Below are 23,498 nucleotides of genomic sequence, written 5' to 3'. Positions count from 1 at the left end.
AGCAGGCCTGCACACTGAGTTCCAGGCCAGCCAGGACTACATAGTCTCAAATCAAATTAAAACCAAAACAACAAAGAAAACCAACCAAATTGAAAAAAAAACCAACATGGGACCACAGGAGGAAGAACAGCATGGTAGATCCCTCTGGTCTCTATAAGCACACACACACTCATGCACATACATGTATACACACTATGTACACGTGCACAATACATGCACACATGTAATGTACACACACATACATACAAGTAAACCCACATGTGCACGAATTCCTGCGCTCACAAACTCAGACTAGAGAATGAGAAAGCATGCAGAAAACATAAAAGAGATGGCAGGTTTTCTAAAGCAGCAATCCTCCTCGCCTTCTACCATCCCCAGCCCTCAGGAAGCATACATCTTGTTGGAAGGGGATTTTGACATGAGCAGATTTTTGGACACCTGCAGTGCTACTGCTGGCTCAATTGTAAGTATTTAGTACCCACTTATTTATTCCTGACTAGACGCCTGCCTGGGACACAGAGAAAACCTGGCCAGAAGACAACCAGTACCAGAGCTGTCCTTCCCCCACCCAGGATAACCCAGAGTCTGAAGCAGAAGCCCTGCCGGGCCATCCTTCCTGGATCTCTCCCAGAGGTGTCCTGCTGGCTACAAGCTTTCCACTTCCCAGAGTTATGGTGACTGGGAGAGAGTGCTAAGTGTTTTCAAAGTATGAAGGGCCAGGTAGGAAAACCAGTGGCAAGCAGAAGGGTCCTCAGGTGAGGAACTCAGAGGGAGAAAGGATTACTCATGTTAGCTGATCTTACAGGGTGGTATATGATGTCACTTTTCTCTGTTCCACTGTGGAATCCCGAACGAACTGAGTATCCTGAATGTTCTGTGACCCCAGTGTCTGCTCTGGGGGAGTCAACAGAATGAGGGTGTCTCCCTTGAAGGTTGTCAGAAATGTGACTATGGATGGAGCCAGATGAATCACAGAGACAATACATGGAGACAAAAGGGAAACCAAGGGTACAGGTGCCAAAAGTGATTTCAAGTGTGAGTTGAGGTGAAATTCTCCCTCAGAAACTAGGAATTGTAGGAATTTATCACTTGCTGTGGGTAGAAAGCAATACAAGCTTTTAAGCTATATTTCATTTTGTACTTTTAAATATGTTAGAATGTGCACATGTTAGAACGTAGTAACTTAGGAAGGATTTTCAGTTCCAGAATGACACTGAGGGCCAGTTTTTATACATCAGTTTTTTTGTACTTGCCGGAATGTAGTCTCTGGAAGGATTTTCAGCCCTGGAACTGGCACCGTGGACCAGTTTTTTACACAAGGTTTTTGCACTCACCGGTATGTAGTTTCTGGAAGGAGGTCCTTTATCACACGTGTGGTAGTATTGCCCACAGTAATGCACGTGTCTCCGAGATCGATGTTGTAAGCAATGATTTCAGATCCATTATTGCACGGCTCTTCCCAGTTCAGTACAAGGCACACAGAGGGTGAGTCCAGGTGGGCATCGAGGGGCTCCTCCTCCAGGACACACAGCGAGGAGACAGGGTCGGGGGCAGAGGCAGGTGTCTGGCAATGGACAAGTTCGCTATACGGCCCTGCACCTGCTGGGTTAAAGGCCTGGGAAACACAAGAGTGTAGACAAGTCACATCACACCATCAGCACACGCCAGCACCTCCATGCTAGCAAGTGTTAACTTTTCTTGGTGTGTGTCTGTGCAGGCAGGCGCACATGTGTATGCATTTGCCTGTTGGGTCAGGGGTCATCCTTAAGTGGTCTCCACCTCCTCCCTGATGACTAGGGTGGCATGTGTACCCTCCTGCTCGTCAACACCTTGTAGGTTCCTCAGTCTCACTGCATTCCTCCTGGAAAACCCCATTGCATTTCCTGTCATCTTCCTTATCCTCCCAACTGTTAGGGTTGCATCCAGTGTTCCTGGGAACACCTGTGTCCCAGTCACCCATGTCCCACCTGTCAGAACAGCTGAGGTCACCCTAGCCCAAACCCCTTCTCTCTAGCTAATGTGAGAACCCTCTCTGGTATCTGCACTGGCCCTGCCCCCCCACCCCCCCAGTCTGTGCCCACAGTGATTAGAAAGGACATGATAACCCAGCAGCCAGGACTGACTTCGTTTTTAAATTTTATTTTTACTATGTGTATGTATCTGAGTATATGGCACATGTGTACAGGGGACAAACGTGGCCAGAGAAGGGAGTTGGATATCCTGGAGCTGCAGCTACAGGTGGCTGTGAGCAACCTGATAAGGGTGCTGGGAATCGAACCTTGGGTTCTCTGGAAGAACAACAGGACTTTCAGCTTGAATCCTTTGATGGACTCCATCTTATTCAAAATAAAGATGGCAGCCCTTTATTACAGAAGCATCAAGATTCTACTTGAGGCTCGTTACTGCACGCCAAAAGCACCCATTAGTACTCGGACTTCATTATTCACTGTTCTTATTTTGACTGGCTCTGCCAATCTCTTTGATGGTCTCCACGACATCCACCTCAGGACCTGTGCCCTTGTGACTTCTTATGTCCAGAGGCCTTTCTCCCAGACCCTGTACGTCTTAGACCCTCTCTGCGGGCTCTTGTTGAGCATCCTATGTCATCATCACACTTATCACTAGACAGATGGAGCTTATTTATTTGCATGCCTGGTTCAATGTAACGCCTCTGACAACTCAACAGAACCTGATATGGAAGACATGTTCCGTAAGTGTTTTAAATTATCGTTCTCTTTCAAAGGCTACAATATTTGACAACTTTCTTATAACAATAAGAAGCCCAGGGCTGGAGAGATGGCTCTGGGGTTGAGTGTGGTGATAAGAGTACTGGGTGCTTTTCCAGAGGACCAAGGTTTGATGCCCAGCACTCATTCCGCCTGCAACTCTGGTTTCAGAAGATCAGACACCCTCCTGGCCTTTGCAGATACGTGGTACTGAATATTTGTGGTGCATTTACATACACACACAGGCAAACCACCTATATACATAAAAAAATAAAATAATTTTTTCAAAAGAAAAGGAAGTGATAAATCAGTTCTCACTTACTTGTAAGAGTGAAGCAGTACAAACTGCAAAACTTTGGAGACAAATTTGAATTTCTAAGGCCTAAAGCAAAGCTTACAGCTTCTTCCTTTGTTAATTAAACAACAAATAGAATTCTCCAAATGAAAGGCAGGCTAAGGATATTTGCCTGCATGAATCACCATGGAGGACGTAGGATGTTCTGAGACAGTATGGCCCTTTTGTTCAGGAATTTTAACTTGAGGACTGAACTTGAAGCCTTGTGCATGCCACAGAGTTTATTTAGATATAAATTTATCACAAAGATAGGAAAAATTAGGTGGGGGGGGCAGCCAGGGACCTTCTCTGCAAAGGCTTTGTGTCACCGTGCAGCAGAAGGAAAGCAAGCTGACCCTTGAGTCAGAGTTCAGCTCAGATCTCCAGTCCCTCACTTAGTGGTCACAAGGGTTGGTAGCGTTGAGCCACTGAATGACTGTCCAGACAGTACTGGGGAAGTGGCGGTAAAGTCATATAGGCCAGCATTAGGCACCTTAGCTTCCAACTGGGAAAACCACAGACAGAATTGCAGTTCCTAGACCGTTTTTAAACTCTGGGCTAGCTCTGCACTCACAGGAGAGCTATAGGAAGACTAACTTTTGCACAGCTCTTACCATGCTTTTCCTCATACCTGTATTTCACATACTAGAGACTAATGACCAAAACCAGGCATCTGAGGCTGCATTTCCAGAGGACCTGTGTTCAATTGTCGGGGCCCATATGACAGCTCACAACCATCTGTAACTATAGTCCCTCTTCCAGCCTATGTGGGTACTGAATGCATGTGGTACACAGATAACCAACCATTCAGGCAAATACTCATGCACATGAAATAAAAACAAATAAATCTTTAAAAAATTAAAAAGGAAAAAAAACACAGAAACTATCCTTGGTACAGTACTATTAACCACACTAGACCTAATTAAGTCTTAGCACATTCCCCAGCAATGTTCTTTTTCCATCTCAGGGTTCTGTCCACTGCTCTACTTCCCTTTGCAGGCTTGGCTGTATAAAAAACTCTTTCTTGGTTTATACACTTCTGATTCAAACTTTTCAAAGGAAACTTAAAAGCATCTTTTACTGAGCAATACTACGGCCATGATATATAAATGCCTCTTGGGAATATTTATTCTTGTGTGTGTGTGTGTGTGTGTGTGTGTGTGTGTGTGTGTGTGTGTGTGTGTGCATTGTCAGAGATGGTTGGGGATTGACTCAAGGCCTAAACGGTAGTTCTACCACTGACCAAGACACTTAATTAAAATATCCCCAAGGAACAAGACAAAAATTCCTGAGTAAAACAAGAAAGGTTTTAAACCACTTTTTGAAAACAGTAGAGTTATGAAAAACAATTTTTTGGAATGTCAAATATTCAAAAGAATATTCAGAGTTGGTAATGTCAAGAGGCTGGAATATGCAATTTCTATGTGGCCCACAGATACCAAGAAGTTAGTAAGGATGGAAGAAACTTGTTCCTGGTGGGATTTTTTCATCCCAGCAATAGTGGTATGACAAGTGTTGACCCTCCTGTCAAAGGGTCTGGTTCATTTCATGACAAACAGACATTTAAAAGCATTTTCTACCCATGGCTGCCAACACAAGGACATGGGGCTAGTATGCAAGTTCTATTCTGTTCTGATCACTTTAAGAAACAGTTTGGGGAAGCCAATACTGAGGGACAATGTGTATCCCATAAGAAAAAGGGAGGACATGTTAACATAACAGCTAAGCTCAAGAAGCACAGGGCATGGGGCTCTAACGGGACAGCAGACATCTCTGTATTAGAATCTGGTCCTGTTCCAATGTGGTACTCAGAGTACCCTTTTCCAGTGCCTTGGCCTCACTGACACAAAGACCAGATGATGTGCAATAGCACAGATTCATTGACAAGGGGCTAATGATGTAATGGGTGACCCATTCACACAGGAATGAAGGAATAAACACCCAACAAAGGTGCTTAATGAGAAATATTTAAGATGAAGCAGGCTTCCAAAGTCAAGAGAAAAAGCCCTGGTTGACCTGGATAACTAACTTAGAATGAGGTTATCTTCTATAACAAGGCTAGGGATGTTAAGCATACATCTACCATGCCATTTGCTGTAGGGCTGAACACAGGCTGACATGTAAGTCTGCCATCTTTGCTTCTCTCTCTACTGAAATCTAAGTGTGCTCAGAGACAGGCTGCCTCAAGGCTTGCAACTTCGGCTAATGAACCTTCTCTCTCTCCTAATCATTCTTCTACTCCAAAGAAAACAAGTGTTCAAAAACCATTGAATAAATAGAAAAATGGGAGCCTAAAGACTCCATAGTATTAGGGTACTGAGAGTCTGTAGAGGGGAAAACCCCAGGGAATAAAGTAAAGGAAATCTGTGACAATTCACATTCTTAGTGTCAGGCTATGAATCTTGGTTCCTGTGTTACTCTGTGCTCCTAGACACAAGCTTAAAGGTAAGCAGCCTTGTGTCTGGTCTCCTATGATGATCAACATAACAGACCCTACCTTACCTGGGCAATGTCCTCTGGGCATGTCTGTGGGGCCTGTCTAGATTTATGTTAATAAGTAGAGAGGGGCGGCCTGGGTGATGTTATCCCCTGGTGCTCTCCTAGACTGTATATGAGGAGAGGGAACTGAGCATCAGCGAGCATTCACCTCTCTGCTTTCTGACTGGAAGCCATTGTGACCAGCTGCTTCAAGGTCCCGAGGCCTCAACTCCCTGCCAAGCCACACCCACTGCACCTTTATACTCTGAGGCAGAATAAACCCCTTCTCCTTTACATCAGCAACAGGAAAGAAACTAAGGCAGAAGACTAGCCCAAATGACTGAAATACTCGTTTTAGGTTTACAGTCCAGCTTAACAGCTGGTATGTATATGAATTTCCTGTCTGTATGCCGGTTCTAAGCTGCTTTCCCACAGAGGTGGAATTCAAATGCACCTTTCTTAATGACTCAGGAGAGCTTCCCTTGTGGTCTAGGTCACATGTCCAGTGCACTGGAAAATAGTATGGAAGATACTGCTACTGAAGAGATGAGCAGAGAATCTGGTTTTGCTTTTACATGTTATAATCTCTTAGAAAAGATAAAATCAACTGTACAACATCAAAGCAAGCACCTGGTGTGTGTGTATAGAGCTGTGTATATGTGCAGATGTGCCCACTCTGTGTGTGTGTGTGTGTGTGTGTGTGTGTGTATGTGTGTACAGCTGTGTATATGTGCAGATGTGTCCACTCTCTGTGTGTGTGCACACGGATGTCTAGGGCACAGGTCAACATCAGGTGTCCTTTACTCTGTTTTCCATCTTATTTGCTGAGATGAAGGCTTTCACTGAAAGTAGAAATCACTAGTTTGGCTACTGGTTGCCCCACAAGCTCTTTGGACCCATCTGTATCTAGCCTATCCACCCCCAATGCTGGGGTTACAGACTACCTAACTTTTACATGACTGTGGGGAGGTTATGTCCTCATGTCTGTGTGGTAAACACTGTTCCAAAGGAGACTTTTCCCAGTCCACAGAGGATCTTTATCCTTGTGATCCCTCCCCCATAGCCTTGGGCTCAGAATGCCTGTCTTTGGGAATGGTGTCTAAATATTCACCTACCTGTAGTCTGCAGCAATACTGTGCAGCAGGCAACAGGTCTTGTATCTCAAAGCAGGTGTCTGGACCATGGTAAACAAGTTCTAAGGATTCTTCATCTTCTCCCCATTCCAACCTGTACTCAGAGATGTCGGCACCAGGGCTCTCAGGGCTCTGCGGAACACATGTTTGTCATTAGTCATTTCACTGAGAAGAGGGTGACACACTCCAAGGTGGCCCAATACACCTAAAGAAAAGGGTGACACTTGGCTTCCTCTCAATTCTAACCACTTCCACAATTGGAAGTGATGCAACCGATTGTCAACTTAGTCTTTTGGGGTGAAGGAAGAAGCAACGGAAACTGATGGACAACATGTACTCACTCACCTCCCAACCCACCAAGACGCATCCATCAGGCGTGAAGGAAATACATGGCGCTCTGCATTGCCCAGGGGGCCCGGTGGCGGTGGTGATTTCTGACACATCAGAATAGGGACCGTACTGAAAGAGAACATGTATGTTTGCATGTGAGGATGGTCTCTGCACGTTATGTGCATATACCGTCTTATAATTAAAGAAAAGCCAAGCAGTATAATTAATACAACTGAATAAAAGTATTGCCTAATGTTATTTTGTAATGGCAGCTGGAATCTGCCCTCCTTTTTGAGATAAGATCTTGCCATGCAGCTGAGGTTAGCCTTGAACCCATGATGCACCCGCCTGAATGCTGGGATTTATAGGTATGCCCATCATGCCCAAATAGTTACTTGTATTTTTGTTTTGAAGAGCAACACTGCTATAACATATTTTTGGAATGTCCTTGGTCTCACGTGCTCACGTGACATGTCTTTTCTTTGTATTGTCAACAGTCAACACATATTATCAATTGGTCTTTTTTCTTTTTAAATAAATTTCATCAATAATGAAATGCAACACTTTTCATGGAACTCATCTATACATAGTACTGAGGCTTTGGGAGCCTTTGGCATTAGCTTATTCTTTTACATTTCTGCTCATCTCTGATACTCTTTGTGGGCCACCTACCCCTCATTTCCAGCCTCCTGTGAGCCTCTTAAAATCTACATAACTCTACCACTTCAAAGAGAAAACCAACAATCCTTCTGTAGATCTAATGTAGACTTCTGACCCCCCAATACCAGATGAATGAGATTGCCAGGGGAAAAGACTTGCAAAGTTTTTAGAGGAATCAAAACAAACAAACAAACAAACAAAAAGCCAGAAAAACCCAAAAACAAACAAACAAACAACAAAACCCAGAACCAATAAGCTGCCTCCTCCTCAGGCCCGACCCCATTTGTCTAAAACTAAGTAACTTGCCGCATAGACAATATGTTATAATACTTTCTGGGCTATGTGTACAGTCATGCGTGTACAGTACATGTACATGTGTGTAGGTGTGGAAGACAGGAGACAACCTCTGTCTCCACTGTGTTTTCTAAGACAGGTCTGGACCTAAGTAGGCTAGGCTGGCTGGCCAGCAAGCCTCAGGGAGCCTCCTGTTTCTACCTTCCCAGTGCTGAGATTACAAGTTTGTTCCCACATTTCTAGCTTTTTAAGATGGAGGTTTTGGGCTCTAACTCAGTGTGTGCAAATGCTCTCCTGACTCAGTCTGCTCAGTTCCCCTACAGAACTTTTACTAGGACTAATTCCTACAGCTGATAAAGTTGCTGAGAGAATGAGAAATTCTTTCTTTCATGAATTATTAAAACACACACACACACACACACACACACACACACACACACACACTGACACACAAAAAAATCTTCATGGAAAGAAACTATAGGAAATTGTGACAGCATTGCTTCTCAAACAGGATCTATATACAGTGTAGTGACTGTCAGCGTAGGTGACTGAGAAACTTCAGGGGGCTGAAGAGGTACCTGTGCGCCAATTATAGGGGTGACCTCACACTCACCCCTCCATCATTCAGAGCCCGCACTCTGAAGCGATACACAGTTCCAGGAAGCAGGTTGCCGACAGTGCACTCCAGCTCAGGCCCGTGGTACACCTCTGAAGCTACGTCCTCAGGTTCTGTCATCTCTACACTGTACTCGGACACCTCACAGCCACTTTCAGATGCAGGGACATCTGAGGATGTAAAAATGTTTTCATCTTTGAGCATTTTTTTTTATTTCTTTTAATGTGTGTGTGTGTGCATGTGTGCGCATGTGTTTGGGCCTGCATTTATGAATATGTACCATGTGTAGAGGCCAGAGAGGGCAGTGAAACCTCTCAAACTCATGGTTGTGAGACACTGTGTGGGTTCTGAGAATGGAACCTGGGTCCTCTGCAATAGCAACAAGTGCTCTTAACCACAGAACCATCTCTTCAGCCTCAAGTTTGTAGCTTTCCAGTTGACTGAATTACATTTGATTTTCTAGCATTATTTAAAAAAAAAAATGTAGGCAGTGTGTCTGTTGAGTTTCTACAAGAACAGCTTCCCAATCAAAACAGTGAAAAATCTCCTGAATGATCCAAACTATCAAAAGCAAATGCATTTAACCATGTTTGATAAGATAAACAGGAATCCAGGAATAACAGGAGCACTAGGCAAACCTTTACACTCAACAGAGAGAAGGGAGGGGAGGAGGGGAAAAAAAAAACTTTAATGTCAGATGTCATGCTAAGTCTACATGACCCCAGATTGGCCTAATATTTTATTATACTCTAGACATAAGTGGTGACCAAATGTCTGCTGATGACACATTTACACTTGCAATGTGCACACTGGAAGCTGCGGGCACACTGGCAGCAGTGGAAGGCATGCCATGAAATTATCAGGACCTGCTACCAAGGAATTTGATGCTACTCTATGAACCATTTCTTGGTTTGATCTCTAAATTTTGCATGTTTTCACATATTGAACAATCCTTGGAAAAGGCAGGCTAGTCAGCAATTTCCTCTAGAAACATGACCTCTGAAAGGTGAGTAGCAACAGCAAGTGCAGCACCCCAGAATGGAAGCAGGGGCAGAGGGGTGTGGAGTGAGGGGACCAAGGTGCCCAGGTTAAGGAGAACACAGTTATGCCAACAGGGTGGCATGGCTTTCGAAGGAAGCCCTGCAGCCAAGTGACAAGGCACTGTGCCTTTATCTCCCACTGTCCTGGTCAATGCCAACATAAAGATTCATTCACTCACCCCACTCTAAGTGGACTTCTTTGTGCTTTGGTCTACCCAAAACCCTCGGAGGTCGGCACTGACCTGGTGCAAGGCTTAGTGTGCGAACAGGGAGACTTTCAGAACACTGTGGGAGAAACACCGGAAAGACCATTGCTTAGTTACTGTGAATTGCTCACACCTCATCCACCAGGCTAATTCTATCCCACAACTGTAAATGGGACCAAAAGGGAATTACACACTAGATGTGTGGGCCTGTCAAGCATTAAGCTCTTCAGGAGGGTCCATACCTGTCTCGTGTGTTATGTGTGGGCACTCATTGCATACAATGCTGGTTATAACAAGAGCGACTCACTCTGACGTCAGATTACTAGGACAGAGTCTTGGTCACCCTAAGCATACTTATTTTCCTTTACATCAACGTTACAAAGACCCCTCATGAGAGTGCAAGAGAACACAAAACAACAGCTAGATAAAATTAAGAAGGGTATCCTAAATGGCCAGCCAGCCCCCAAAAAACGGCAGAGGACAGTCAAAGGGATCACTCGTCCACCAAGTCGGACTTTTACAGTAGTTCTGTAAATGCTAAAATAACTCTGCCTCCCTTTTGTGGGATCTCTGTGTGCGAGGCTGGTGATATGAAAGCTTACTATCTTACAAGAATGGAGGAGACAGAGTGGAGCCAGACAGCTCCAATTCCTTCCAGAGCAGTGGTGTATGGGAAACGGACCCTATGTCTTCAAGTAACACATATGCTGTCTGGAACTGCCCCTCACATGGGAGGTGCCACTGAGGTGTTATGGCTTTGGTCTGGATATACTCCAGTGGAGGCATTCTGCACAGCCCCAGCACTGTAGAAGAGTGTGCTAACTGGACTTTTATCCCCCTGGGGGGGGACTGTCTAGATTGGAACTCTAGATACCGTGGAACTCCTATGCTGTGCATGGGTTCTGTGTGTGTGTGTGTGTGTGTGTGTGTGTGTGTGTAAAATTCAGGAAAATGTTGGACAGGGCAAGCCTTATATTTAATAATCAATCTGTTACTGGGTGACTAGGTACCATTTGTCTCTCTTATCATTAATGGTTTCAAATTATCTACAGTGAAAACACTTTTATCACATGAATGTCAACTTTACACCCACACTCTTATTTCAAGAGTACTTTGCATGCATTTATTAGATTATATTGAACCTCTGAGCACTGTATGTGGTAGAAACTGAGTCTCCTGACATGCCACCTGGCTGATCCACAGTCATACATGGCTGCTGCCTGCAGACCTATCCTGGGAATTACCCAACAGCAGAAGTGCCATTAGCTCCAGCATCAGATTTACGGTTCTTCCAATATTCTCCCAGCAGGTGGCAGTAAAGGACCTGCACAGCTGTGTTAACACACCAGCACAGCCGTGCAGGTCTTGATGCTACAGTCTACATTTTTCCCTCCTTGAAATGGCTGAGGTCTCCCTTATTTTGTTCATGCAAATCCTAACGAATTTCATCTATCTATCTATGAGATGTAACTATCTCAAAGTTATCCGAGAGAGAAATCAGTGACAAATGACCTGATCACATCAGAGTGCCACAGAGAATCATTTGGGCCTATGGTTTCTGTCCTGCAAGTGTAAGTCCAAAGACGATTTTCATATCCAGACGTGACACTAAGGCAGGCAGTGTGACCAAGATACATTTAAAACTGCAACATAGTCTGCTTTTAACTGCCATGGTGATTCCCAATTTGATCAAGAGTTCTGCTGTCACACACTGATTAACCAACCTGACTGTGCCCACCGGTGCTGATGCAGCATGCTCGCAGTTTGTACAAAGTGCCTGGTTTCAAGTGGGTGAAGACATACTCCGTGGCAGACCCACTGTAGGCCACTTCCCACTGCCCAGCTGTAAAATGAGATGTGTGTAAGTTTAAGCCTGTTGTAATAGCAATGATCCCGTTAGACACAGTATCTGAGACCCTACATGGCTTCCACAGAAGCCCAACATCACGTGACACTAATACATACATGATCAGTTTTTACGACCACTGTGACATTGCTGACTATAAGGTCAAGATGTGACGTGGGAATTGGCACAGGAGGAGGGTACAAAGACAGCACTGAGCAGCTGAGAAATGGCATGGTGAGGAGGCCATATGGCCAGCTATGCAGGTGCTGTCCACATGGCACAAGCTTCCAGAAAGTCTGGGTGCTGCTGAAGGTGGCATTCAGTCAAACTGTACCTTTACAGACCAAGAACTTTTGGTAAAGGTCTATTGTCTTCAAGAAGCCCACTTAGGAAGATGAGCCCGATGGTGAGAAATCGAAGGTGAAATGCTTGAGTGACTTATATGGTCCCAGTGCAGATGGAGTGGCTGAAGGGTGTCTCCCAGACTGATGCCCTTTGTGGAGAAGCACCTGGAAGCTATCCCATCACTACCTGCTCTAGCATCAGGCTTCTGGGGTATCTTCTCTCTGTTTTGTTTCCACTAGTGTGGTTTCCAGTTGACCACTCCACACAAGCCTTTTACTCCATGAGTTCTTTTAGGGAAGACATGCTCACACTATCCTATGGTGTTTTATAAAGCAACTTCTGCAAATCCCTTAGTTGCCTATCATGTTAGACTTTTATCCCTACCGGTGGTACTTGGTCTTATCAGGTCAGAGTTAGGATAAAGCTCCATGGGAACTTGGAATTGAGACAGCAGTGCTCCAATTATGGGGCAGACACCCTACACTGAGTGACAACTGGGATAATGACAAATGAAAAGATTCTATTAATTGCCCCCATGTATTGGCCAGCTGCCAATGTTAATAAAAAATAGCAGCCAGAGCCGGGCATTGGTGGTGCATGCCTTTAGTCCCAGCACTTGGGAGGCAGAGGCAGGTGAATCTCTGAGTTCGAGACCAGCCTGGTCTACAAGAGCTAGTTCCAGTACAGCCTCCAAAGCCACAGAGAAACCCTGTCTCAGAACCCCAGCGCCCCCCCCCCCAAAAAAAGCAGCCACTCTTGCATTGACTCAGTACTTGAGGGAGCCAGGACAATGGAGACTCACACTTTCTCAATAAGCAATTGGTGGACAATGACTTCTCTCCCAGTCTCATGTAAACCCTGAGTAAGCGCCTTAGTGCACAAACTGATTTCATCTTCCCATCTCCAAGAATTCTAGTTTTAGATAACATAGTACTTGGCGGGCTTAAAACAATAACAACAACAACCCCAACTCCAGGTAAATGTGGTATACAGAACAAAAGCCAAGACAGTCACTTGTCCCCAGTGACTCAGGCTTCTGTTTTTTGTCACAGGATGGTTGCAGCAGCCTTATCGGTAAATTAGGTTGTATCTTTTACTATTGAAGCCCAATGAGTTATTAGAGAGAAAGGCAAGAGCATTTCTTGGGGCTCTTAAGATTTTCTTTTCTTACACAGTCCCACTTAAATTCTTCTTTCCTCTGTGTGTGGTAGGGTTGCATGCACACACCCATGCATGTCACAGCCCACATGGGGTGCTGCTCAGAGGACGACTCTGTGGAGTTGGTTCTTGATATCTATCTTTGTGTGGGTGCCAGGGATTGACCTCAGGTCACTGGACTTGTTGGCAAGCCCCAGGGCCTCATTTTAATCCTCGTAGTGAGACTACCGATGAGAACTCTAACTCCAGAGTCACAATGGAGGTCAGATGTTAGAAAGTCTGATGCCTATCACTGACCACACTATGACTCAGCTGTCGCTGGACATGGCAGGATGCCAGAGAGACTGCTCCTGAACCTCTGCCCACAATTTCCAGAAGTGTGGCAGGTTAGGGGAGAAAGCCCCAGGTTTATTTAGCCTGTGAGAGAAAGTATGGCAGGTTAGGGGAGAAAGTCTCGAAGTTTATGTACCCCATGGTTTCATAACTGACATAGAAAATAGAAAAAAAGAAAAGAAAAAACCTAACATGTCAAAAATAGGCACTTCAAGCAGAATGAACTGGGGTGTCTGAAAGAGGAAACTGTACTCAGGGTACAGTTTGGTGCAGAGGGCTTGTTGAGGGTGCTTGAAAGAAAACAAAACAAAACAAAACAAAACAAAACTCAAGATCAAACCCTAGAGGGAAGGAGGGAGGGAAGCAGGGAGGGGAGATAACAGACAGACAGGCAGACAGGTAGGCAGATATGTCAATGCTTGGCATGGCTTGACTTTATCATTAGAACTAATGGCGGCCTGCTGCTGCGACCATAAAGGGTCTAACCACATCAGGATAAGAACTCAGGGGTGTGAATGCATTGTATAAAAGTTTCCAATGTCACCTTCAGAAGTTCCATCTGTGATCTCCAGCAGGTACTTAAGGATTTCGGAGCCACCACTGTCCTTTGGAGCATCTGGAGAGTAGGCAAATGTTTGTGAGGAGAGCACAGAGAACAAATGAATTTACTATTACATGGCCTTCAGTCTGGACTGGACTAAAAGGCATAATTCATTATCTTCATGACCCTTGCCCCTTTAATTTTTTTTTTTCTTGAGACATCATCTCATACTTTAGGCTGGCCTCAAAGTTTTTGGCAATTTTCATGCCTTAGCACTCCATCCCGGTACTGAGATTACAGGTATGAGTGTGTGTCTCCCCCTCCCGCACTGACTCCTTGGTGTCAAGAAACTGTGAATTTTATCAGGCTTCTATTTAAGGTTGTTGAAATGCAGAATGGAATGTAAGAGTTAGTATTTATTTAGAGAAACATGCACAAAACTTGAGAAGTGGAATGATTTCCATAAAAATGACTTTACTCTGGAGAATTCTGAAGTGGTTCTTTAAGAATTGGTATTTTTATGCAAAGCTGAAATGTTCAGATTTTTATTTTGTTTTATTATTTTTACTTCATATATATGAAGCAACTAGACTTTTGAAAAATGAGAAGGGGAGAGAAAAGAAAAATGCATTTACAAATAAATAAAATGTTGGAATGGAATAAATTCACTCCATCACACCCTCTACCAAGTGAACTTCATGTTGGCACTCAGGGAACCAGCCCCAGTCCCAGAGCTTTGATCAGCATGTGCCCCCAGGCAGCGTGGGAGGAGGGCTCTGTCAGTCACCAGAGCCCCCAAGTTACTCCACATAAATGGCCACAAATGCTGCCTGCAAGGGATTTTTTTTTCTCTGAGTAAAAAATTGCAAGACAGAATAACTTTGCCAAACTGTGAAGAACTCATGTCTGACAGCAGCCTGCCACCTCTACATGCTTGGTCACAGGGGAGACTTTCTAAGGTCTTGACTTTTCTCACATGCCTTGAGGAAGCTCACTTTCCCAGATCTTTGCATCACACATACTTCCATATTAACACTGACAACAGTGACGATTAGGACAAACCCAGCATAGAGCTGAGGAGAACCAGGGAGAGTTCAGGGGAACAGGAACACAGGAGGAAGGACCCACAAAGCCCAGAGTTCTTTCTCTTAACCAGACTTGTCCTCCATAATTCTTTGATAATTCAAGACAGCACGCTTGAGTGTAGTAGTCTTAGCGATGGTCTATGCTTCAAACTGCACCCCACATATGGTCCCTTTAGAACTCTCAATTTTTCTGTTTTGCCTTTCACTTGCTATTTATACATATTCTTATGTGACATTAGTATAAGGCACATATGTCTTAACCGCTTTACATGTAATCACAAATGTTATAGCCATGCAGTAATATGCATGTCCCTGAAATGATCCCCGCTGCAGAGATGAACGTCAATGTCAATGTCCTCCCAGGTTATCTCAGCCCCAAGTGAGAAACAGCTCGAAGTCAGGGTGGTGGCTTCACAACAAGCAACACAAACCAAAATTTTCCCTATTTTATTGCAACTTAAACACTATATGTTAAAAAATTACGTATCTAAATTTGAAATCCAATCTCTGTATTAATTAAAAATAGTTTTCTACTAAATTTTTTAAGGTGAGTCACTACAGGATGAATTATCTAATCATGGATTCTCAGACTCAAATCAACAATTCATCTCAAAAGGAGGAAAAATGTAATATAAGAAAATTATAGAATGAGTGAGATACTGTTAAAATTGTTCATTTAAGTAGTCCACGAAAGTCTGGCCAAACATTAAAATCCTATTGACTCCTCCAGACCTCAGGATGCTTCCCACACATGCATAACAAACACATGACACCCTCACACTCGATATTGTATGTTTGTGTCTGACATGTCTCCACTGAAATGAAAACAGGTCAAAAAGGAACAGCAGTAGCCGTGGCAGAAGACGTACCCCACTTGACGCTGAAGCCATGAGATGTAACCGGCCCTTTAATGAGGGGTCTGGTCGGAGGTCCAGGTCTGTCAGGACTGGTTGTACAAACCAGGACTTCACTGGGGCAGCTCCTCCCTTCCATGTTAGAAGCAGTCAGCTGGACAGGACCAAGAGAAGAACAGCACATGTAAGTTACAGGCTACGGTTAAGTCGATAGTGACTGTAGCACCGCAAAGTCAGATGTGGAGGCTGATGCAGAGCCACCCTCATGTCACGGTGCTTTCTTTCTTCAGACTGTCCATCTAAGTGTTTGTGATCACTTCTGCTTATATTTGGTAACTAACAATGAAACTCAAACTATAAGGCAGGTGTTAGCTAAGGATATTTGTATATCCTTACAAGAGGAAATATAAGCCTGGGGTAATGGTACATGCCTGTGATCCTAGCACATGGCAGGCTGAGTGAGGCAAGGTAGCTGTTTGAAACCATTCTAGGTTATGCAGCAAGTTTTAGTCTATCCTGGAATACAGATCAAGGTCATGTTTCAATAAAGGAGGAGGGAGAGGAGGCTGCAGTGGTAGCATGTATAAAATCAGTATGTTCCCACCCATTCTGTGCTGTTTGACGAAAAGAAAACATGGATAAACCAGACCAAAAAAAAAAAACCAAAAAAACCCAAAAAACTTTACTATGGAAGAGTCAGACAGTGCCACCTGGTGGAGAATGTCAGTAATACAGCTATGTTCTGGGAGCCAACACTGGTATTTTTAGCATACCAAAAACAATTATATTCCTCAAATAGTCAGTCACAACATTCCACTTGATAATTTGACAAATACTAGAGTGACTACATGCCAAATTAAATTACTTAGCCCTAAAATTAGAGAAGCGAGGGCGGAGAATCCTCACGGCATAGGAGGAAATGGGGTGCCATGCACAGAATCAACAGAAGATGCCGTAGGCTACAAGGAATCATTGCATGAGCCATGCAAAGCAGCGTTCACGTCTGTAGCCATGACACAGATCCCCACTGAACCTTTAGTTAGCAGTGGTTGTTTATAAGCCAGTGTTTCTCAACCTGTGGGTGGAAAGAACTTTTCACAGGGGTTGCCTATCAGACACCCTGCATATCAGACATTCGCATTACGATTCCTAACAGTTATGGAGTAGCAATGAAATAACTTTATGGTTGTGGGTCACCACCAGATGAGGAACTGTATTAAAGGGTCGCAGCATTAGGTAGGTGGAGAACCACTGGCCTAAGCTGAGGCAGGGATTGGGGTATAGGAGAGAAAAATAAAAACAGGCAAGGGAAGAGCAGAGGGCATCTGAAAGCCAGAGTGTGGTGATGACAAGCAGCTCAGGGAAGGAGTGGATCGTCAGTGAGTGCAGGGACACACAGCGCCGGGTTAGCACCTGCCCTCACTGTAACAGCATCTTCTTGGACGGCTTTCTGTCTAGAAACTAGATTTTCAACTGAAGGTACGGTGGTGCTTGAAAGTGTGCGCGCTCCTTTGAAGGCGCCATCCATTTGAGCACTGTTTTGGCCTGCAGACTCCACTTGAAGCGTAACTGGAGAGACACTAACATGGCAGTGTGAGCACTGAGGCCTTGAGACTTACCCTGAATTTGTACTGTGTGCTTCTTTTGAGATTTTTCACCGTACAGGTTAGATCTTCTCCACTGTACTTGGGGTGGAAATGGCTATCCTGAAAAGGCAAAGCCAGACGGAGACATCATCATATCATATCATATCATATCATATCATATCATATCATATCATACAGGTCTCAAATTCCGAAGGACCCAGGGCCTTTTACTGTAGCTTCCACCTGGGAGCCTGGAGGCTGGCAGTCATTGAGAAGTTGAGTATCAGGGGCCCATGGTGCCGTGGACAGCTTTCTAGCTTCTAGCCTCAAATTCAGGTCTCATTTGTCACACTGTAGTGTAGCCTGGCTCTGGCCACCTGTATTATGATTATGACAAAGCAGTAAGCACTTTAAACGTTGCTATTTAACGATTAATTTGTCAAGAGAAAAGCCTGTTGGTTGGGAGGCTGACACTCCAACGGGGCTGTGCAATAGCAGCAGGTAGGCAAGGTTCCTGAGTTCACAGTGCCCTCTTCTGGTGAAGAGAGGAAGCACAGCTTGGATGGCCAAGGACATCCCTTAGTGCTGTAGAGGAATACACTCAATTCATTCCAGAGTGTTCCTGTGTTCCCCATTCTCCCTCTTTTCCTCCCCCCTCCATCCTATTCTCCCTTTTCCCTCCCTCCCTCTGTGCATCAGGCTCCCTTTAGGCTCAAGAGATCAGCCCTGATAAAGGCATACAGAGCCTGGTCTATCCACAAGATGCTTACGTGTCAGCTGAAGAAGGCAATCAGAAAAAGAAAACTCTACACACACAGAAGGCATGCCATGTGGTGTTGTGGGCTATGAAGGCAAGTGGCTGGCTGGTGGAGCTCCTGAGATGTTGTCATAGCGACATGGGTTGAAGTACAGTAGCCACATGTGGCTCTTAGAATTCAAACTTAACACAATTAAAAACTCTGCTCCTTCAGTCAGCAGCCATATTTCAAATGCTCACAACCACATGTCCCACATAAACTATGGGCCCTCTGCAGAGAGCTCTACATGACAGAGATGTTCTAGAGTGGTCAGGCAAGGACTATCCTAGTAGGATATTTGTTGAGATGTAAGACACCCAAAGAAAACCAGGAAAGTGAGAAAGGTATGTTCAAGGAGCCAGCTCACAGGGACACAGGAAATGCAAGACCACAAGGCCAGGGCACAGCGGTATAAGGGGCAAGGACGGTGACAAAACCCAAACATATAGGGCCAGTTGGGGGTGGGTATTAGGAGAGCTGTGGCCCCTCTGCAAGAGGTTGTCTAGTGGCATGGGCTCTGTGACAGTGGTCATAGAACATAGGGGTAGTGTGGGCACACAGTTGAAGGGCCACTGCAGTCCTTCAAGGCAAGGGGAAGGCTGTGCCTTGTAGGCTTTCTTAGCTGTGGACATTTGTTAGGTTTCTGGGTCATTTTGAAGGACAATTTAAAAAGGTTTGCTGGTTGATTATATCTGGGGTTACTGGATGGCTCCAGCCAAAAGGTCCAGCAGCCCACAGCTTGATGTGCACTGCAATGATGGCAGTAGTAGAAACCAACAGTGTCCTTGAATTTGGGTGTAAGGTGTAGAGTCTGCAAGACCCACGTTTTCATCTTCCTGAATGTCCAGGGTGTAGGTTATCACTTCCTCAGGCGAGCAGCCTTCGGGCCTGGTCCACTGCAGTGTGATCCAGGTGACACCAGCTCGGACGAGCCTGGGTGCTGAAGGCATCTGTGGGATGTTCCCCAGAGTGTAGCACACGACCTCCTGGCTGTAGCCACTGCAGAGAGATGAACACAGGCGACAACTGAGAGCTGTGTTGGGAGCCCTGGCATTTTTCAAGAAGGGAGGGTATGCCTCTACCCAGCCCCACTGGCATGTGGTGGGAAAGGATTTTGTACACAGGACATTTCCACCACAGCTTTCTATTGTCCTAGTGTGCCTCTATAGCCTGCATTTGACAAGCACTTCAGTTGTAAGAAAACAGGCTCATGATTTTATTTCCCTCAAAAAGCATAGCATTTTTTTCAAGGTTTAAGAGTAGCGGCTACCAAGAGACTTGAGATGAATGTGTGTACAAATAAGTCACGTTGCTGAAGGAAGATGAGTTTTACAGTTTTCCAAGCCTGTGGTGCTTCTAATTCATTTAGAGATTATGAACCACTGAAACCTGTATCATTCCAACTTTTCCAGCTTAAGCTATACTGCTTTCTAGGCACTGGGAGCAGTTCTAAAACGTTGTGATGTTACTGAGGCTTCTCCAGGCTAGGGCCGCCAAGTGCTTAGCCTCAAAGATTCAGTCATGAAATGAGATTTGTTTCCCTTGATCAAGAGTTATCCAGCAAGAACAGACAGGGCCTTTGTTCAAAGCCTCTTAGTCAATGGGCTCCTTGGTTAGGTCCCCTTCTTCCTTTCCTCCTGAAGACAAGGCAGCCTGGTTTTCCCTGATTCTATAACTTGATGATAATGGCCACTCAGCAGTACTTTGTATCAGCAACAGTCACACAAATGAAAAGGAAAGACCTGGAGGACAGGTGCATTAAAAGTGATACGGAACAAGGAATAGGTCCTGGGGATGGGGTGGGAATGCTCAAGAGGAAGGCTTCCTTTACAAAGCTCAAATGCCACCTTCCTCTTGGTCCCCAGGAGGGACCTCTAGGGGGGCTGAGTAAGGCCAGAGTGCTCTGTCACCTCAGAGTCCTTCTTCCTCCTTAGAACTTCCTCTCAGAGTTGCTCAGTGTGAAGGAGGCATCCTTAAACCTTCAGGGAATGAGGGAGACAGCCAGAATCATGCCTTGAAGGCTGAAAGGCTGGAAGAGGAGGAGGTGCCATACCTGGTGCCGATGTCATTCCGAGCAGCAAGCCTGAACGTGTAGCCCATGGCGGGACAGAGTTTTGTCATCTTACAGTGCTTCTGGTTCCCGAAGAAACACTGTCTGAAGCCACTGTTCCTCTTTCCCTGGAAGGACACAGAGATGAGGCTGGCATTATTATCTAGCAGAAAGGCATCCAGCACATTGCACTCTTAGTTTTCCTGTTTATTATCAGTAGACTTGTCTATCCATTCATTTAAAAACTTTAAAATTATTATACAAATGAAAGGGGATTTGCTGTGACACTTCCAAATAGATGCAATTAAAAAAACAAATTACTATAAGAAAATAAAATATTTTAAACAGTTGCTGAAATTTCTAGTTTGAAGGAACTAATACCACAAGAAGGCACCTATGGAGGGACCCACATTGAACCTAAGGCATCCCACAGGGAAGCCTTGCCCCAAACACAAAAGCCACACAGGTCTGCCACCAAGGCCCAGAGCTCTTTGGACTTGCATTTCTAACAAGGTTTTAGTTAACAGTACCAGAAGGCCCTTTCTGACACAGGACAATGTGGCAGTTAAGGACCACACTGCTAAGATCTGGGTTGATGGTCATGGCCAGTTAAGCATGTGAGTTTCTGACAGAGCCAAGGATCACCACTTTGGAAGTGGCCTGGCCTTTCTCACGAGTCCTCACACACCCCCAAGGACCTGTTCCTGCAGCTGAACATCAGGCAAGTGTTTCTTATCACTTCTGTCATGGTGGCGCAAAACCCCTTGACACACACATTACAATGACAGTGAGCTGTTCGTTTATGGATCCCTAAATACTGGTCATAAGCCTTTGAATCATCCTGTCCACATTTGTTTTCTTCCCAAAAGAGTTCAGCCACTGCATATGGACTTGAACTTTAATGTCTGAGAAGCCTTGGATCACTGGTTGAAATCCTATATACACCCCAGCCACCCACCCTTCACTGCATTCATTCTAAGTTTCTTATGAATATGTTTCAAGTTTGCTGGAATACATTGCTCGCTGGTTAGAGGCCCTAGACTGTCATGGCCTGGCAGCTTTCTCTAAGCTAGGCAATATGGAAACTCCCTCCCTCCCCAGCAGGGCTTCCTGCTCTCTACCTGCCCTTATCTGGAGAATATCCCTGGGCCTGGAGGACTGACCTTATCTGAAAGCTGTCTCTAAACCAGATGCCTGATTCATCTTTAGCTTGACCCTTGGCACAGATTCCTGCTAAGATTTAGACTGGGGCTCTGCTATAGGACCCTACTGCCGCATAGCAAGCATTGTCCTGAGTGTTCCACTTAATGCAAATTAGGGTTTGTCCCCAGGCTCTCCAATACTATATAGTCCTTTATACTCTGGAATAAAATTGAGCTGATTCACCAAACTCTGATCCTGGAGGGCTGTCTCCTTTCGTACTCATTGGCCATGTACAAAGCTTTCTGTTGCTCCATCTGCCTCTTTCCCCTCTCAGATTGATAGCTGACAGGCCAAGGGGGAAAGAGGACCCCCACACAAGTTCTTTCATGAAAAAAGCAAAACATGTAGGGTATCATCTGTCTTCTGTCCTGGGAACTGAACCCAGGTTCTCATACACGACAGGCAAATATTTATCATACTCACTCCCAATCTCCTCACTCCATTTTATTCTAAGACAGTGTTTCCACAGTTCCTCCAGCTGTCCTTGAACTTGTGACCCTTCCTCACTACTAGGCTGAGTCCTCCTGAGGGGGGGTCATAGTGCCACATTTAAGGAAAAGGATCATTTAAACTGGGCCATGTCTGGAGATACAGAAAATTCAAATAAACAGTTTTCTAGAACAGTATTTCTACCTATAATGCATACTGTTTTATCAATCAACCATGAAAACAGACAAGCAAACACACTAGTCTGGCATGGTAGGGTACACATGCAATCCCAAATACATGAGACACAGGCAAGATGATCACCATAAATTTGGGACCAGCCGGGTTTACATATTGAGTCTGAGGTCAGCTGGGGCTACACCGTAAGTAAGACTCTGTTTCAAACAACACAAAACAAGCTTGAGTATTAACTAACAAACAAATCCACAGCAGAGCAAACATTCTCATCAAGTCTGCAGACTCCAGGAATATGTCTGGAACTCTTAAATTACTTCCTAAAGCACGAAGCTGGCAATTTTCTTCTAAGCCAATTTAAGCATCTCCGTTTGGGAAGCAGGCTCTGAGCACAAACTGTGAGGAAATATTCTAGGTGACATGTAATTAAAAACAAACACACTAGAGTAGACAGACTAAACACAACAGTGTAAACCACACTGCTTATACCCCAATTGTCCATCTCTTCCCCAAGCAAGATGGCACCAGCTCTGACAGAAGCCCTGATGGTCCTAAGATTCAAAGTTCATTTTGTCAAGGATTCAAAATACATTCAAGTTCAACTATGGACAGGCAGAGGATAAAAAGGGGAGATTTTCCATCATGGACAGAGTGAAATCATTGTGCTAGCACACTGCAGAAGTACACCGTCACCTTGATTGCTGAAGCTGGTGCAGTAGATTTATTTACAGGAAGACTGTGTATGTGCCTATTTGCCTAACTCTGGCCAGTGTCTGATTACACCACATGAGCACCCTCGTGTGTGTATTCATTTTAGTAGTGACTGGATCTGCCTTTCTTCTGCCTCTACTTCTGAACTCAAAAAGGCACACCCTGCCAATGAAGCTGTTAATCCATTCCAAACCTTGGCTCCCCTTCATTGCCTCACTTTTCCTTTTCCATTACCCATTTCTGGTACTTAGAATGTCAGCCAGTAAATAAAAGTCAATTTGCTTTAATATGTAAAAGCCATACTGTCTATGACTTAAATAAGCAGGAATGCAGAGTTGTCAACAGCAGATGCTAGCATTCTCTTTTCAAAGGGGCGTGGCTGCAGTGTTCACTGGAGATCTGGGGATGGAAACATCCTACACCCTTTAAGACATCTCTCTGACTCTAAAGAGCAGAACCTGACATCTTAAGACACAGTATCCAAACTATAGTATCCAAACTTTCCGTCTTATTTATTTTCCTTTTACATTATGTGTGTTGGGGGGGGGAGG

The 23,498-nt window shown here is 44.7% G+C and overlaps 1 protein-coding gene across 5 annotated transcripts in view; it reads right to left on the bottom strand.

The window, feature by feature from the left end:
* Fndc3b (fibronectin type III domain containing 3B) overlaps nucleotides 1-23,498 on the bottom strand; it is a 302,457-nt gene that overhangs the window by 36,161 nt on the left and 242,798 nt on the right. For all 5 annotated transcript variants that reach the window (XM_027392082.2, XM_027392079.2, XM_027392080.2 and 2 more), the window contains exons 12-22: nucleotides 20,416-20,540; nucleotides 19,187-19,361; nucleotides 17,599-17,685; nucleotides 15,995-16,133; nucleotides 14,044-14,115; nucleotides 11,542-11,660; nucleotides 9,791-9,896; nucleotides 8,569-8,741; nucleotides 7,017-7,130; nucleotides 6,654-6,803; nucleotides 1,335-1,615 (exon numbers count right to left, since the gene is read on the bottom strand). In XM_027392082.2, the coding sequence (XP_027247883.1) occupies nucleotides 1,335-1,615; nucleotides 6,654-6,803; nucleotides 7,017-7,130; nucleotides 8,569-8,741; nucleotides 9,791-9,896; nucleotides 11,542-11,660; nucleotides 14,044-14,115; nucleotides 15,995-16,133; nucleotides 17,599-17,685; nucleotides 19,187-19,361; nucleotides 20,416-20,540 (1,541 nt within the window). The remainder of the gene's footprint in view (nucleotides 1-1,334; nucleotides 1,616-6,653; nucleotides 6,804-7,016; nucleotides 7,131-8,568; nucleotides 8,742-9,790; nucleotides 9,897-11,541; nucleotides 11,661-14,043; nucleotides 14,116-15,994; nucleotides 16,134-17,598; nucleotides 17,686-19,186; nucleotides 19,362-20,415; nucleotides 20,541-23,498) is intronic.

Source organism: Cricetulus griseus (assembly GCF_003668045.3).
Source record: "Cricetulus griseus strain 17A/GY chromosome 1 unlocalized genomic scaffold, alternate assembly CriGri-PICRH-1.0 chr1_0, whole genome shotgun sequence".
NCBI classification, from domain to species: domain Eukaryota; kingdom Metazoa; phylum Chordata; class Mammalia; order Rodentia; family Cricetidae; genus Cricetulus; species Cricetulus griseus.
The sequence above is the reverse complement of the archived record's forward strand: the minus strand, read 5'-3'. Positions and strand labels throughout refer to the sequence as shown.